General features: G+C 41.8%; 1 protein-coding gene across 3 annotated transcripts in view; it reads left to right on the top strand.

Moving 5' to 3' along the window:
- The window catches only part of CDK5RAP1 (CDK5 regulatory subunit associated protein 1), a 36,861-nt gene that overhangs the window by 3,992 nt on the left and 14,925 nt on the right, over nt 1-17,944 (top strand). For all 3 annotated transcript variants that reach the window (XM_029918029.1, XM_029918027.1, XM_029918028.1), the window contains 9 exons: nt 712-815; nt 1,546-1,580; nt 2,577-2,677; nt 5,076-5,286; nt 6,928-7,048; nt 10,941-11,171; nt 13,016-13,113; nt 14,479-14,534; nt 16,584-16,714. In XM_029918029.1, the coding sequence (XP_029773889.1) occupies nt 712-815; nt 1,546-1,580; nt 2,577-2,677; nt 5,076-5,286; nt 6,928-7,048; nt 10,941-11,171; nt 13,016-13,113; nt 14,479-14,534; nt 16,584-16,714 (1,088 nt within the window). The remainder of the gene's footprint in view (nt 1-711; nt 816-1,545; nt 1,581-2,576; nt 2,678-5,075; nt 5,287-6,927; nt 7,049-10,940; nt 11,172-13,015; nt 13,114-14,478; nt 14,535-16,583; nt 16,715-17,944) is intronic.

Raw genomic sequence — 17,944 nt, 5'->3', positions numbered from 1 at the left:
CTCTCGTGGGTGTGCTTTCTCTCTCTTTCTCTGTCTGTCTGTCAAATAAACATTAAAAAGAAGCTTTATGCAGATGTGTTTTACATCATTACAGCTGTGCTTGCTTGCTTGCTTTTTTTTTAAGGTTTTATTTTTAAGTAATCTCTACTTCCGTGTGGGGCTCAAACACAAACTGTGAGATCATGACCTGAGCTGAAGTTGGACACTTAACCGACTGAGCCACCCAGGTGCCCCAACCTCTGACTCTTGATCTCAGCTCAGGTCTTGATCTCGGGGTCGTGAGTTCAAGCCCCGTGTTGGACTTCACACTGCGCATGGAGCCTACTAAAAAAAAATTTTTTCCCCCAAGTTGTTAAATCAAAAGAGACCTTTTGAGACCATCAGCTAGTTCTCTGTTTTATGTTTTTGTAACCTCATTGCCTTGATTCTCAGGTGCCTGTTTCCCCTGTATTTTAAATGACACGGTCTGTAATTATGTCTGTATATATTGGATATTTCATTTGTTCTGAAAGGCTGTCATTAATCTGGTGGTACCTTTGTACCTCAGTTAATGGTATCTTAGAGTTGAGGCAACAGGGGACAAAAAAAGAATTGAGGCAATAGGGGACTTAGTGGATAATCAGTTGCCTCAGATGTTTCTGGGCCATTTGGGAAAGAGACCTTTTGAGACATACGGTGCATCTTAGTGTGCCTGTCCCCCTCTCACTGCAGTCTACCTGGAGACCTATGGCTGCCAGATGAATGTGAACGACACAGAGATAGCCTGGTCTGTGTTACAGAAGAGTGGCTACCTGCGCACCAGGAACCTCCAAGAGGTACATCTTCTTCCCTTGTTTCCTGGGCCTGGGTGGGGCATTAGTGCCAGATGCAGCTTTAGAAATCGGTGCAGCCTGGTGAGAGTGCGTTTTCTTGAGTAAAGTGTGTAGCGTGGGGCTGAGGTGTTTTTTTGTTCTGGTTATTATTATTATTATTATTATTTTAATTTTTATTTTTGAGAGACAGAGAAAGCACGAGCAGGAAAGGGTCAGAGAGAGAGGGAGACACAGGATCCGAAGCAGGCTCCAGGCTCTGAGCTAGCTGTCAGCACAGAGCCCGATGCAGGGCTTGAACCCACGAACCGTGAGATCATGACCTGAGCCGAAGCCGGACACTTAACTGACTGAGCCATCCAGGCACCCCTGTTCTGGTTATTTTTGAAACTTTTATGGCAGTGCTCATTTTTAGCAAGGAACTAAGTTAAAAATGGGCTGTGAGGTGGAGGGGAATGGAGGAGTTAGTGTTTAATCTCTGTACCCGACAGAGGAGCTTTAGTTGGGGAACATGAAATGATTCTGGGGCTTGATGGTGGTAATGATTGCACAACAGCGTGAATGGACTTAATGTGGCTGAACTGTACACTTAAAAGTGGTTAAAGTGGTAAATTTTATGTATGTTTTTACCACAGCAGTAATAGTAGTAATACTTAAAAAAGGCTGTGGGTAGTGATTCTATAAGGCAGATTTCTAAGATCATAATTTTCCTTTTTTCCCTTTGCTTTCCACTCAGGCTGATGTGATCCTTCTTGTCACATGTTCTATCAGGTGGGAGTTTGTTTTTTACCTAGAGAGCGAAACTGTGTCGTGTCAGAGGTAACAGTGCCAGGCCGGCCTCCCTGTGCAGATGAGTCAGTGGACTTGCAGTTTTACAACAGTGGAGATAGTAGCAGTGGGACTGGGCTGACATTTGGTGAGCACGTATGGTGTATCCTGTCCTGTGCTGAGCACTATACATGCACTAATTTAATTCTCACAACAGCCCTATGGGGTAGGTGCTGTTATCAAATCCGTTTTATAGATGAGTATGTTGAGGCACCCAGCTTTTCCTAAGGTTTCTCTTGCAGGTAATGGCACATGTTTAGGATGTAGCTCACGTCATGAGGGTTAGGGTGCAGTCAGTGGCCAGGAACAGGGTTCTTCTGAACAGAGATGGGTGGCATCCATCAGAAATGAACATATTCTGTTTCTTAGTTTTTTTCTGTGTACAAGGCACGTTTGTGTTAGCGTTTCCTTAGTGTTAATGTAATCTAGCATTTTTGTTTGGAATGTTTCTGCTATAAGACACTGAACTAGATGGCTTTGGGAGAATTGGAAACGAACCCGTCTCCATGGAGCCTTGCTTTAAGGAGCTTAGTCTGATATGGGAACTAAAGCAGAGACACCAATAGCTCTAACATCTGGCAGAAAGCACTATGTAAAAAAATCAATAAAAGAGAAGTTGCCAAGTATAGGGAAAATATTGTTAAAAGGCAGTTAAAGGGCAGACAGACTCTGTATGAGGTTTTGTGAAGTCGATTCTGAGTTTGACTTAAAGGCTTGTCAGGTGTGGAGATGTGCGGGAAAGGTGTCATTGTGGGGATGGTGAATTACTGCAAGTGGTGCTTCTTCACTTGGCTCCCTGCCCATCTTCCCTTAACTTTAGAGGTAGATATTTATTTAAAGGGTTGAAGTTTCTTTTGATTTTATTTCCATTGCCCTACTCTTTTAACTTGTGGTATAGTTGATTTTCAGGTCCAGTTATACCGCTTTTGATCTTTGTAGGGAGAAGGCTGAACAGACCATCTGGAATCGTTTACATCAGCTTAAAGCCCTGAAGACAAAACGGCTCCGCTCCAGAGTTCCTCTGAGGATTGGGATTCTAGGTATCCGGTAATTTAGAGATTTTGTGTTTTGACACTTAGGCTCCATGAAATTAAAAAGAAAAAAAAATTTTAATGTTTATTGATTTTGGGAGAGAAAGAGAGACAGAGTGCGAGGTGGGGAGAGGCAGAGAGAGAAGGAAACATAGAATCTGAAGTAGGCTCTAAACTTAGCTGTCAGCACAGAGCCGGATGTGGGGCTTGAACACACAAGTGGTGAGATCATGACTTGAGCTGAAGTCAGATGCTTAACCAACTGAGCCACTCAGGCACCCTGAAAAATTTTTAAAGATTATTTATATTTTGAGAGGGGTAGTGCATGTGTGTGCAAATTGAGGAGGGGCAGAGAGGGAGAGAATCCCAAGTAGGCTCTGTGCTGTCAGTGCAGAGTCTGATGGAGAGTTTGCTCCCACGAACCTTGAGATCATGCTGAAGGAGCAGCATGAATTTATAGTGTAGGCACCTTTCATCTTGACTCCTGAAGTACAGCCACGTGAGGGTCTAAATTTGCACTGACCAGTATGGTAGCCACTAGCCACATGTGGTTATTTAAATTTAACTAAAATTAAATAATATTAAAATTCACTTCTTCACTCTCACTAGCCACATACTGACTTTTCGGTAGTTACACTTGACTAGTGGCTACCAGTTCGGACAGCACAGATAAAGAACATTTCTATCATTTTAGGAAGTTCTGTTGGACAGCTCTGATCTAGATAGCCTGAAAGCATATTTCAAAAATGAAATTCTGTACCCTCTTGGTCCCAGAATTTAGTCAAGTTATGTAACTTTAAAACAGGCCATCCATTGTGGAATGATTAAATTAATTCCTCTTGATGATGAGTCAAAACATAGTTGGAGCATATCCTATTAGAGTAATGTACTAAGTGATGTAGGAGGATGGAAGAATTAGCTGAAATGTTTTCTTTTTTCTTTTTTAAATTTTTAATGTTTATCTATTTTTGAGAGATAGACAGACTGAGTGCGAGCAGCAGGGGGACAGAGAGGGAGGCACAAAATCCCTAGCAGGCTCCAGGCTGTGAGCTGTCAGCACAGATCCTGATGCGGGGCTTGAACCTACAAACTATGAGATCATGACTTGAGCTGAAGTTGGATGCTAATCCGACTGAGCCGCCCAGGCACCCCTGAAATGTTTTATTTCAGTTCCTTCATTAAAGAAGCCCCTGGCTATATCTTTGTTAGGAATTTCAGAAATCCCCAAAATACTTTGTTTTTTATTGTGGTCAAATATATTTAACATGAAATTTATTACTTGAACCCTTTTTTAAATGTGCAGTTCATTGGCTTTAAAAATATTCATATTGTTGGGGGCACCTGAGTGGCTCAGTTGGTTAAGCTTCCAACTTTGGCTCAGGTCATGATCTCACGGTTCGTCCTGCATCGGGCTCTGCACTGACAGCTCAGAGCCTGGAGCCTGCTTCGGATTCTGTGTCTTCCTCTCTCTCTGCCCCTCCCCCATTCATGCTCTGTCTCTCAAAAATAAATAAAAAATGGTAAAAAAATTTTTTTGAAAAGAAAGAAAAAAATATTCATATTGTTGTACAACCATCACGACCATCCATTTCCAGAACTTTTTCATATTCCCCAACCGCAACTCTCTACCCATTAAATACCTTCTCATTTCCCCTTTCACCTTAGCTCCTGGCAACTACCATTGTACTTTCTGCCTTTACGAATTTGATTACTCTCAGTAACTCATAAATGGAATCATGGAATATTTGTCCTTTTGTGACTAGCTTGTTTTATTTAGCACAGTGTCTTCAAGAGTCATCCATATTGTAGCATATGCCAGAATTTCCTTCCTTTTTAAGGCTGAATAATATTCTGTTTCACGTATATACCATACTGTTGATAGACACTAGGTTTGCTTCTGCCTTTTGGCTATTGTGAATGATACTGCTTCAAACATAGATGTATAACCAAAAATAGTTTTTTTTCCTTCAATGTTTATTTTTTTGAGAGAGAGAGGGAGGGGCAGATTGAGGGGGACAGAAGATCTGAAGCAAGCTCTGTGCGGACAGAAGTGAGCTTAATCTGAGGCTCAAACTCACAAAACCATAAGATCATGACCTGAACCAAAAATCAAGAGTTGGACCCTTAACTGACTGAACCCAGGTGCCCCTGGATGTTGTTTTAATTTTTTCTGAGCATTGAATTGATTTCTTTAGTTGCTTGCTTCCTTTGGTTTTCTTGTATAGGAAGATGCAGGTTCCAGTGCTATGGAGGTATTGGGCAAATCTGGGGAACGATGATGCTAGACTCTTAGAGAAGTTTCTGTGCCCTGGCCTCTGATCCTAGCTGGAGCTGATGAGTACTGAGAAGAAACCACGAGACCAGATGCATTTGCGAACAGGTGCTTATTTAGTTTTTTTCCTTCCAGGCTGCATGGCTGAGAGGCTGAAGGAGGAGATCCTCAACAGGGAGAAAATGGTGGATATCTTGGCTGGTCCAGATGCCTATCGGGACCTTCCTCGGCTGTTGGCTGTTGCCGAGTCAGGCCAGCAGGCTGCCAATGTGCTGCTCTCTCTGGATGAGACCTATGCTGATGTCATGCCCGTCCATACAGGCCCCAGTGCCACGTCAGCCTTCGTGTAAGTCGCTGCCCGAGACACGGGGAGTGAACTTCTCCTTTCTCACTCTGAAAATAATGCTCGTTTTGCGACATTATAACGAATTAATACGTGCATATAGCACAAAACGTAAAAAACAAAAACCTGAGAAACTCAGACTCTTCACACCTGCCCTCCCCAGTCTTGCAGGCCACCTCAGAGCGGCCATAGTTACTTACCGAATCCTTTCGGGAGTGTTCTTTGCGTATCCATTCATATACGTATTATGGGATCTTTTCTACTGTTCTTTCCACATTCTAAATTTATACTGAAGAAAATATCTTCAGCTTTCTATTCCTTTTTTTCTTCCCCTGAACTTTAACTGAAGAAAAGTAGTAAAATCTGGTGACCAAATAGTTCATAGTTGTTGAAGATGAGGAAAAGATAGAAAAAACATAAAGAAGAAAGTGGAGTCACCTGTATACCAACCACCTAACGATGAACACTGTTATCATTCGCTGTATTATTTCTGTCCTTTCCTGTGTATGTATGCTTTGTACCTGTGTGTAGTTCTAGATATTGGCTCTTGACGTACTTGGTTTTATAGCCTTGTTTTAAATGGTGACGTATTTTAATTTTATGTAATTAAATTTTCTATAACAGAGATTGGCAAAAAAAATTATAGCCTGTTTTTTGTAAATAAAGTTTTTTTGAAATAAAACCATAGCATTTGTTTATGTATTATCTGTGGCGTTTTGCCACTGCAATAGCAGAGTTCAGTAGCTGTGACAGAGACCTATTGTCTGCGAAGCCAGAATATTTACTGTCTGTTTTTTTTTATAGAAAGTTTGTCAACCTCTGTCATTTTAATGGCTATCCCACACTTGTTGGAATGCTTAATGAAAACAGTAGCCAACATTTACCTTAAGGTAAATTGAGCTTTTCACATATGGGATGCAAATGGGACAGAGTGATTTAATTTAGATACTTAATAATTGGATCAGGAATGAGTAAGAACTCTGACATCATTTGCTTTACATCTGAAGTTTCTCCTCCTCTTACACACTTCGTCAAATATATTTTTTTCCTTGGATAGATGTAAAAAGTTCAAACGATGTTTTATATTTATGGCTACATTTTATATTTATGGGGAACACTCCTGGTACATCTGTACCCCTTCCCTCACCACTGTGTTCCCTCAGGGTAACTGAGGAGCTCTCTCTGCCAGTTACAATGTGGTTTATAGCCTGTGATTAGATACGAGTTTTTATTTATTTATTTATTTTTAGATTTTTTATGTTTATGTTTATTTTTGAGAAAGAGAGAGAGACAGTGAGACAGAGCATGAGCCAGGGAGGGGCAGAGAGAGAGGGAGACACAGAATCTGAAGCAGACTCCAGGCTCTGAGCTGTCAATACAGAGCCTGACACGGGGCTCGAACCCACGAACTGTGAGATCATGACCTAAGCCGAAGTCGGCCGCTTAACTCAGCCACCCAGGCGGCCCTAGATACAAGTTTTTAAAGATAAAACTGTTTGCCTTAAAAATGTCTGATTGGTCCAGTGTGAATATGGTGCCAAGAGGATTCAAAGCCAGAGGGAAATGTCACAGGAGCTCTAACCTGCTCCTTGGGGGGAGCAAGGTGTCTCATTCCTTTACTAAGCTTTGGTGCTTTCCCACCAGGTCCATCATGCGAGGCTGTGACAACATGTGCAGCTACTGCATCGTCCCTTTCACTCGGGGCCGGGAGAGGAGTCGGCCTGTGGCTTCCATTCTAGAGGAAGTGAGGAAGCTTTCTGAGCAGGTGAAAAGTTCTGTCAGCTTTCATCTTATAAGTGTGTTTTTAGGAGAATGAGGACAGCCTTGCTAGTTTTGCTGCCTGTGCTGTCTCTGAGCTGTACAAGTTTAGAACCATACCTGGCCAGAAATACCGGGCTGAACATCTTTGGTTTGCTGTCCATGTGAAGTTTGCTTTGAAGGCAGCACAGTGGAATGGAGTCAGCGAGTTTACAATCAGATGGCTGAGTGTGAATTCTGGCCGCCCCATTCTCTGGTTTGGTGCCCTGGCATAGGCCATTTAACTATCTTTTTTTAGTTATTTATGAAAAAAATGTCTTTTTACATTTTGTTTATATATTTTGGAGAGAGAGACAGAAAGAGCATGAGTAGGGGAGGGGCAGAGAGACGGAGACAGAGAATCCCAAGCAGGCTCCAGACTGTCAGTGCAGAGCTGATGTGGGGCTCTGACTGACAAACCATGAGATCATGACCTGAGCCGAAATCAAGAGTAGATGCTTAACCCAGTGAGCCACCCAGGCATCCCCTAACTATCTTCTTTTAAACATAGTTTTCCTAATTTAAGAAAAGAAGACAAAATAGGAACTTCCATTCTGGGTTATTAGAAGGATTGTCCTAGTTTAAATGGTATTTTGTTTTGTTTTGTTTTTAAAGTAATCTCCACACCCAGCATGGGGCTCAAACTCACAACCTGAAGATCAAGAGTCACATTTTTGGGGTGCCTAGGTGGTTCAGTTAGTTGAGCATCAGACTCTTGATTTTGGCTCAGCTCATGATCCCAGGTTTGTGGGATTGAGCCCCACATTGGGCTCCATGCTGGGCATGGAGACTACTTAAGATTCTCTTCCTCTCTCTCTCTTTCTCTTAAATTAAAATAAAAAGTCACATGCTCTACTGACTGAGCCAGCCAGGCTCCCCCATAGTTTAAAAATTTTTAAAAATATTTACTTATTTATCTTGAGAGGGAGAGAGAGGAAGACTACATGCACGAGGGTGTAGGGGAAGGGCAGAGAGAGAGGAAGAGAGAAAATCTCAGGTGGGCTCTGTGCTGTCAGCGCAAAGCCCCACATGGGAGTCTACTCATGAATTGTGAGATCATGACCTGAGCCAAAATCAGGAGTTGAACCCTTAACTGACGGAGTCACCCAGATACCCCAGTTTAAATGCTTTTAAAGTACCTGGCACGCAGTAAATTTTCAGAGAATGATTTATTTGTCCATTCTCGGGAAGTCTCCCAAATCTCTTGTTCATTTTATCACAGAGCCAGCTCACTAGTTGAGGGACAGAGAATAGATGAGGGTAGTGAATCCTATCTGAGGCCAGATGGGAGATAATTGCTATTTTCCTCCTGTTGGGCATTGGCCTGGATCTACTATCCGTGAAGGAGAGGACAGTATGTGGGAATATGGAGCTTTTCTTTACCAGAGTCTCCGTTTCCTTCCTCACTTGGCTCAGGACCTGTGGGAGGCTAGCCTCTGCTCCAGTTTTCAGTCAGCAGTTTGTTCTTACAGTCGGCAGTGCTCTCTTCTCGTCTCCCATCCCCCAGTTCTCAGTTCCCTGACCGGGTCCATGGCTGCCCAGAGGTATTCTCTGTACCCCACCTCTCCAAGTGCTTCCTGGTCTCACGTTGTCTCCTGCTCCCCTTCCGGCTCCCCCACCGTCAGAACTTACCCTTCAGGATAGAGACATTCTGTTTGTTTATTTTATTTACTTATTTTTTAAGTTTATTTATTTATTTTGAGAGAGAGTGTGTGAGCAGAAGAGGGGCAGCGAGGGAGGGAGGGAGGGAGAGAGAATCCTAAGCAGGCTCCATGCCATTAGTGCAGAGCCTGATATGGGGTTGGAACTCATGAACCTCAAGATCATGACCTGAGCCAAAACCAAGAGTTGGATGCTTAACAGACTGAGTCACCCAGGTGCCCTTGTTAATATCTTATTATATATGTGTGTGTATTTTCCTTAGTTTTATAATATATTTTTTATAATAAGCTTTTTGTTTAGTCACCTCTAATGTTAAGGTACCCCCTTAGTCATGCCATTGTTAAATAAAGATTAAAAAAAAGTTATAAAGGACATTATTTGGACCGTTGTTGAAAATTTGATTTATAGTACATGGATATTTAGGGGCAAGAGAGTATGTTGTTTGTAACATTCTCAGAAGGCTCAGAAAAATATGTGCTTGCGTGTGTGTGCAGAGAGAGTGTATTTGAGTGTGAGCATGTGAATGATAAGCAGAATGTGCACGGTGTTAACAGTGAATCTGGGCAAAGAGTATATGGGAGTTCTTTTTACTGTTCTTGTAATTTTTCTGTAAGTTTGAAATTGCATCAAAATAAAGTTACAAAAAAGTCTTTATAGCAACAATATTTTCTTAGTAAAATTTTATAATGTAAATTTTCAAACATAATTTGAAAGACTACTACTGTGAGTACAGTTAATACATCATATTTGCTTTATCTTCCTGTCTCTATAGATGTATAAATATATATTTTTTGAAACATTTCAAGGCGAGTTGTAGATATCAGGCCACTTAACCCTGTATATTTCAGTATGCAGCTTCTCAGAATAAAGTTTTCCCTTTATGATACCATTATTACATGTAGAAAGCTTAACAACTAATATTATATAATAGGCAACTCATATTCAGAATTTCTCTATTTTAAAGTTTATTTACTTTTAAGTAATCTCTTCATCCAGTGTGGGGCTTGTACTCACGACCCTGAGATCAAGAGTTGGATGCTGTTATGACTCAGCCAACCAGATGCCCCTCAAAATTTCTTAATTGTCCAAAAATATCTGTCTATCTATTTATTTGTTTTGAGAGAGAGAGAGAGAGAGAGAGAGAGAGAGAGAGAGAGAGAGAGAGAGAGAGATGACTGGTAGAGGGAAGGAAAGAGAATCTTAAGCAGGCTTCAGTGTGGAGCCAGACATGGGGCTTAATCTCATAACCTTGAGATCATGACCTGAGTCAAAATCAAGAGCCGAATGCTTAATCTACTGAGCCACCCAGGTGCCCCCAAAAATATCTTACTGATTTTTTATTTTCAAACCAAGATCCAGTCAAACTTTATTTGGTTTTTATATTTCTTCAATCTCTCAATTTAAAATAGCCCCTTCATTTTTTGCTTGTTTGTTTGCGTTAAATGATACATTAAGTTTTTGAAGAGATCAAATACGTCCGATGTGGGTTTGTCTGATTGCTTTTTCACGTTGTCATCTAAAATATTCCCCTGAATTCTGGTAAACTGGAAGTTAAATGTAAAAGCTTAATTTAATTTAGACTAAATACTTTGGGACGAATACTTCACGGGCAGTGATTATATAATATTCAACTGGCAAAATGGTGTCATAATTTGATTTATAGTGTTACAAATTAAGCATTATTATTGAACATTGAGTTTGCATCCAGGTTTTTGCTATTCTAAAAAATGCTTTGCAGATTAATTTTTATGTAAGGTTTTTTTTTTAATTAAAAAATTTTTTTTGAGGTTTATTTTTTTTTTGAGGTTTATTTATTTTGGAGAGAGAGAGAGAGACAGAGTGCAAACAGGGGAGGGGCAGAGAGAGAGGGAGACACAGAACCAGAAGCAAACTCCAAGCTCTGGGCTGTCAGCACAGAGCACAATGCAGGGCTTGAGCCCACGAACCGTGAAATCATGACCTGAGCTGAAGTTGGACGCTTAACCGACTGAACCACCCACGTGCTCCTGTAGTGTTTTATTCTAAAGTTCAGTTCTTCAGACAAGATGTCCAAATGTGAAATTGCTGGGTTAAAGACAGAATAGAATGCATTTATGAATGGGTCTAGGTGGGTTGAACTGATATCAATTAGTGATTTGGCATGAAACTGCTGAAAAGGTTTTAAATTGCTTCCAATGTATTTGTTTTCCCTTCCTCAGGGGCTGAAAGAAGTGACACTCCTTGGTCAGAATGTTAATAGTTTTCGGGACAGTTCTGAGGTCCAGTTCGACAATGCCGTGTCTACCAACCTCAGCCGTGGCTTTTCTACCAACTATAAACCCAAGCAAGGAGGCCTTCGTTTTGCTCACCTTCTGGATCAGGTCTCCAGAGTAGATCCTGAAATGAGGATCCGTTTCACTTCTCCCCACCCCAAAGACTTTCCTGATGAGGTGAGTATCAGCAGAGAACTGTGCCAAGCTGTTCTCAGTATCCGTAAGCTTGCCAAAGCCTGGACCCAGTGGGATACCGCAGACCTTGGATCTCTCTCTCTCGGGATCTTGTGGTATATTGATTGCCCTTTTGGTTCTGCCAGAGTTAGAGTCCCCCAATGTCAGGGCAGAGATAGGATTGATGTACTTAGAAATTTTTTTTGTTGTAATTGAGGTATAATTGACACACAGTGTTCCATTAGTTTCAGGTGTACAACATAGTGATTTTGGTAAATTTATATGTTATGTTGTGCTCACCGCAAGTATAGAGATAGGACTGATACTACTGGTAGATTAAGGTCACTTGTGGGACCATGGGAGCTCTGCAGAGAGAGGATTTATAACAGCGTTTTATAGGAAGGACAGAAAGGTTGGCAATATGTTGCAGTGGGAAACAGTCCAGAGTTGGGCCTGAGACCAAACCTGAGTTAAATCCTAGCTCTTCCATTGCTTCATTAGTAGGTATGTCTGTTTCATCTTGTCATCTTCATCTGTAAAATGAGGTTAATGATAACCTGCTTTCTGGGTTTTTGGGAAATAGGTTGTATGGAAGGTACTTACCAAGTGCTTTTAGTAAGGCATGGAGCGTATAGCCCACATGTGAAACCTTTTTTAAAAAGTTTTTTGTTGGGGCGCCTGGGTGGCTCAGTCGGTTAAGCCTCCGACTTTGGCTCAGGTCAGATCTCACATTCGTGGGTTCGAGCCCCTCATCAGGCTCTGTGCTGACAGCTAGCTCAGAGCCTGGAGCCTGCTGCTGGTTCTGTGTCTCCTTGTCTCTCTCCCCCTCCCCCTCTCATGCTCTGTCTCTCTCTCTCTCTCTCTATCAAAAATAAATAAAACATTAAAAAATTAAAAAAAAAAGTTTTTTGTTTTGGTGAAACATCTGTCCTTTTGCCCCTTTGCTACTTTTTTCTCGATGGATTGTCTTCTTGAGTTGTAAAACTTTTTTATGTATTTGTGATATAAATCCTTTGTCAATGTATTTTTTCAAATATTTTTTCCTAGTTCCAGTTTCTTGATGGTGTCTTTTAAAGTAGCTAATTAGGGGCACCTGGGTGGCTCAGATGGTTAAGCGTCCGGCTTCGGCTCAGGTCATGATCTCACGGTTCGTGGGTTCGAGCCCCGCGTCAGGCTCTGTGCTGACAGCTCAGAGCCTGGAGCCTGCTTTGGATTCTGTGTCTCCCTCTCTCTCTACCCCTCCCACGCTCACTCTCTGTCTCTCAAAAATAAATAAAAAAGATAAAAAAAAATAAAGTAGCTAATTAATTTGGAAGTTAGATGAAACAAATACCAGTTTTCCTTTCTTGCCCATGGCTTGAATATGACCTCTGCTTACTTTCTTCATTTTTTGAAATCAGAGATGCCGTGAGAGGAAGTGTCTGGGCCAGACAGCATGGCTTCTGGAGCAAAAGTAAAGGATTTGGGTACTTCATGTGTTTGGTTTAATCAGCATCCTAAGAGGGTCACTTGGGTAGCTTAGTCGGTTGAGCATCTGACTTCAGCTCAGGTCATGATCTCACGGTTCGTGAGATTGAGCTCCATGCTGGGCTCTGTGCTGACAGCTCAGAGCTTGGAGCCTGCTTTGGATTCTGTGTCTCCCTCTTTCTTGGCCCCTCCTTTGCTCACACTCTGTGTGTGTGTGTCTCCCTCTCTCAAAAGTAACTAAACAGTAGGAAAAAATGAAAGCATTCAAGTTCTTTAAAAAAAAAACAACCAGCCTGTTAAGAAACAGTGGGAGTGGTATTCCTTTATGCAGGATTCTTTGGTGAGACTTTGATGGCCTTTAATGTGTTCTATTTGATCAGGTTTTGCAGCTGATTCATGAGAGAGACAACATCTGTAAACAGATCCACCTACCAGCCCAGAGTGGAAGCAGCCGTGTATTGGAGGCCATGCGGAGAGGGTCAGACTTGCTTGGGGGAGGGAGCATCCTGCACGTGTTTTCTTAAGGACTGCAGAATGTCTGAGAACCAGCATAGTGTGCGGCATGTAGTAAATATCTGTTATGTGGATAAACCCATGGACCTTATAACCTGTTTCTCTTTACTCCATAAGCATAGACTAGGACTGGATCACTCACTTCATTTGTTTCACATGTTTTTAAATTAAGAACCTACTGTGTGGCACACTCTTTGAAGTTTTAATCCTTTAGCTTTTAACATTAAAGTGTTTTAGGTTGGGGACGCCTGGGTGGCTTAGTCATTTAAGCATCCGAGTTAGGCTCAGGTCATGGTCTTGCGGTTCGTGAGTTTGGGCACCCCATCGGACTCTGCACTGGTGGTGCGGAGCCTGCTTGGGACTCTTTCTCTTCCTCTCTCTCTGCCCCTTCCTCACTTGCATGCTCGATCTCTCTCTAAATAAATAAATAAACTTTAAAAAAGAAGAAAAGTTTTTTTAGGTCTTAGAATTTAAACGTGTCTCTGTGTTCACTTACTTTGGGACTAATATCTACTGCAGAGATAGGACTGAAAGGATAAGGTGACAAATGGCAGGCTGTGTAGGACTGGTGCTTTGCCTTGTTTTCCATGTTGGCAGAGAGCCTCTTTTTTTTTTTTTTTTAAAGTTTATTCATTTATTTTGAGAGAGAGTGAGCATGCACACTTGAGCAGGGGATGGGCAGAGAGAGAGAGAGAGAGAGAGAGAGAGACCCAGGCAGGCTCCAGGCTCCATGTTGTTAGTGCAAAGCACTACACAGGGCTCGATCTCATGAACTATGAGATCATGACCTGAGCCAAAACAAAGAGTTGGTCACTTGAGCAGGTAAGCCACCCAGGCGCCCCTAGATATCCTCTTAAATGTTTACTATCTTCACTTCTCAAATAAAAGGCTCTTGGAGTGCCTAGGTGGCTCACTTGGTTAAATGTCTGACTTTGACTCTTATGATCTCATAGTTCGTGGGTTCAAGCCCCACGTTGGGCTCTGTGCTGACAGCTCAGAGCCTGGAGTCTGCTTTGGATTCTGTCTTCCTCTTTCTCTGTCCCTCCCCTGCTCATGCTGTCTCTGTCTCTGTCTCTCATAAATAAACGTTAAAAAAAAGGCTATTTAAAATAATATATGTTCTTGAACTAAAGAATCATGGGCTCTAGATTAGGTTACAGTATAGGATTTGGATCAAAAGGGATGTTTTGGATACTTTAACCATATGCCTGTACTGTCCTGTGTGGATAAGAAGTGATTATGCACGGTAATGCATAGTGTTATCTCTTAACAACGTTCGTTTTAAGAAGATTGGTTCATCTAAGCCTTTTCTTTTTGTTCCTTATTGCAGATATTCAAGAGAAGCTTATGTGGAGTTAATTCATCATATCAGAGAATCTATTCCAGGTACATTTAAGAAATGTATTCTGCTGAGCACATTACCAGTGACCAGTGTTTTTTCAGATATAGGCAATGCCTGTGGCACTACCTTAGTGAAAAAAAGGCACTACCTTTTATGCTTCTCTTCTTCCTCTTCATTTTTCTCTTTCTGTCACTTAACTCCTTTCTGATTTTTTATTGTTGTGGTCTTGCTAGATATACTCAAAGGTGTGGATCAGCTTGTGGCCTCAATGCTAAAGAGATTTTCTCTCTCTAAGCTTATTTATATTTATTTTATTAAACAATTTTTTTAATGTTTATTTATTTTTGATAGAGAGTGAGCGAGCAGAGGAGAGTCAGAGGGAGAGGGAGACAGAATCCTAAACAGGCCCTGGCCTGTCAGCACAAAGCCTGATGTGGGGCTTGAACCCACGAACCATGAGATCGTGACCTAAGCCTAAACCAAGAGTCAGACACTTAACCGACTGAGCCACCCAGGTGCCCCTATTTGTTTTGAGAGCAAGAGATCGTGTGCAAGCAGGGGAAGGAGAGTGAGGGAGACTCCCAAGCAAGGGTCCATGCTGTCAGCACAGAGTCCAACACAGGGCTCGATCTTACGAACTGTTAGACCATGACCTGAGCTGAAATCAAGAGTCTGACACGAGGCAACTGGGCCCATGTCCTAGAGATGAAAGTGTTTGTGTTTCTGAACATATGTGAGAGACCTAGCAGGCAGTTATGGTCTACATTTGTTCTGATTTGGAGGCAATTGATATCTTTAAAACTGTGTACTTAGAGGTAATTCCCTTCCTATTATCATAACTCTTCCTCCCTTTTCTCTTTTCCCTTCTAATAAAATTTCTTTGTAGTCTTTTAATAGATTTAGTTGACCATGTCTACATTTGCTTCCAAATTTCTAATTGTAACTTGTATTGTGCATGAATACTTTCATTTTGCAGGGGCAGGATAGTGTGGAGGCTTTCTGAGCTGCAGTTTCCTCAACTATCAAATAAAGTTAATAAGGGACGCCTTTCTGCCTCATTTGGTAGAGGATGTGACTCTTGATCTTGGGGGTTTTGAGTTCAAACCTCACGTATGATATAGAGTTTACTTAAAAAAAACAGAGTTGGAGTGCCTGGGTGGCTCAGTCGGTTAAACGTCCGGCTTCGGCTCAGGTTATGATCTCATGGTTTGTGGGTTCAAGCCCTGCGTCGGGCTCTCTGCCGACAGCTAGCTCAGAGCCTAGAGCCTGTCTTTGGATTCTGTGTCTCCCGCTCTCTGACCTTTCCCTGATCATGCTGTCTCTCTCGCTCTCAAAGATAAATAAAACATTAAAAAAAAATTTAAAAAACCCAGCTAACAGTATGTTATTGGATTGTTGGGAAAATTAAATATAGTAAATAGGTAGGAAAATATAGTACTTAGTATTATTTAATAACTAGTATTTATTTAGTAACTAGTATTATTTATTGTTTCTATGGTCTGTTTAAACATTTTTTTAGGTGTATTTCTTTATTTTGAGAGAAACAGACAATTTGAGCAGGGGAAGGGCAGAGAGAGAGGGTAAGAGAGAGAGAGAGAAGCCCCAAGCAGGCTCCGCACTGTCAGAGCCCGATGCAGGGCTCAAACTCATGAAACCGCAAGATCATGACCTGAGCCAAAACTGAAAATCAGACTCTTAACTGACTGAGCCATCCAGGCGCCCTTCTATGGTCTTAAAAACACTTAGTGTTAAACTGGCTTCAAAAGTATATGTGTATATGAGGTACTGCAAGATTTTCACCAGTAAAAGCAGGACTGGTTTGAAAATGTGGAGTTCCTGCTATGTCCCTAAATCCAATTTTCTTGAGGGGAATATAGACTGAGAAGCCAGGCCCTGGAATGGTGACATTCCAGATAAGCAGGCCTTGCTCCATAGTGACTGTTCTGTCCCTCGCACGTGGACTCAGTAGCTCTAGGGAAGGTTTACAATTGCGCGTGCGTGCGCTCGCTCTCTCTCTGTAACGTGTAAGTACCAAAAAGGCTTCTCTTGAAGGTAAGCAGCAGTGACATGTTGTCCCTTGTCGTGTGTTGCAGGGGTCAGCCTCAGCAGCGATTTCATTGCTGGCTTTTGCGGTGAGACAGAGGAAGATCACCTCCAGACGGTGTCTTTGCTTCGGGAAGTTCAGTACAACACGGGCTTCCTCTTTGCCTACAGTATGAGACAGGTCAGCCCCGGGCTGAGGGCGGAGCCCCTTCTGTGCTGGCCCCGACGGAATTCCTGACCAGTTTCTGGTTGATCGTGGACAACTGGGAAGAGGAGGAAGGGAGTAGCAGCAGGGCACTCCTTGAGAAGCTACCAGGATCTTCCCACTCATTTCTTTATTTTTTCTAATCAGCCTGTCTGGTATTTTATATAATTCAGCAACTTGAGGTGAAAGTGGATTAGTTGTGACAGTATTTGTCTTCATTAAAATATTTTAAATTATGTTTAGATTGTTTAGGATTTGAATGTAAAGGGAAAGATGCCATTGTAGAGGAAGGGACACTGCTCTCTATTAAAAGGGTAAAATGATTTCTCAACATGCAGAACTTTTTTGGCTCACGGATATGATTGGCTTTACAGATGCATCTTGTTGCCCTTCTAGCCATCCTCAGCTATTTTTTAGTTTTCATTTTTTTAGGCCAGTGAACCTACTGATACCCACCTTAGAGTTTCTCCTGTAACACTGATTCCCAGGAAAACAAAGCAGAAGGATAGAAGGAAGGAATGGGCGAGTATTTTGTATTTCCTGCCGAGAGGGGATAGTTCTGTTCTGTTGCCGTTTTCTTGATGGTAGGAGTGAATTTGCATGGATCTTATCCATCCAGTCAGCTCAGGGGTGGCTTTCCTTGTGTTTGGGCAGGAGGCTCCAGAAAGCTGATTGATGAATGATGGAACTCATGACCTTAGCCACCACTGTCACTCAGCTGCCATCAACCAACCTAACTCATGTCTTTTAAAGCCCGCTGCCTAGTGTTCTGTAGGCAGTATAAGCAGGCCATTACATATATTTATGTATCTCTCATAATTATTTCAGAGATGAAACTTCAGAGTAGATGTTGGGTTCCATTTTGTTACTCTTCCATGGACATCATAAATATGCAAGAGAAATTTTTTATAATGCTCGAGTTGGGAAATGAGTTTTCAGTGTGTGGTGAAACATATCTTACAGGCATTGAATACAAGTGTTTACTTTGGGATCTAATTTCTGGTTAGGATTAAGGTTGTAAAGACTTAAATAGTCTAGTGGATGAGAGCAAGCGCTCAAATTGTGTCTTTTCCTCTTAATGACTGTATGATCTTGAGAAAGGTCCTTGGTCTTTTCACCTGGGAAATGAGACTAGTGCTTGGTAATAGTAAATGCACAGTAGAGGCAAGTTGTTAGTAAGACAAAATAGAGTAAACCCTTTCACCA

Source organism: Suricata suricatta, chromosome 12 (genome assembly GCF_006229205.1).
Source record: "Suricata suricatta isolate VVHF042 chromosome 12, meerkat_22Aug2017_6uvM2_HiC, whole genome shotgun sequence".
Classification (NCBI taxonomy): domain Eukaryota; kingdom Metazoa; phylum Chordata; class Mammalia; order Carnivora; family Herpestidae; genus Suricata; species Suricata suricatta.
This window is presented reverse-complemented; position numbering and strand designations above follow the sequence as displayed.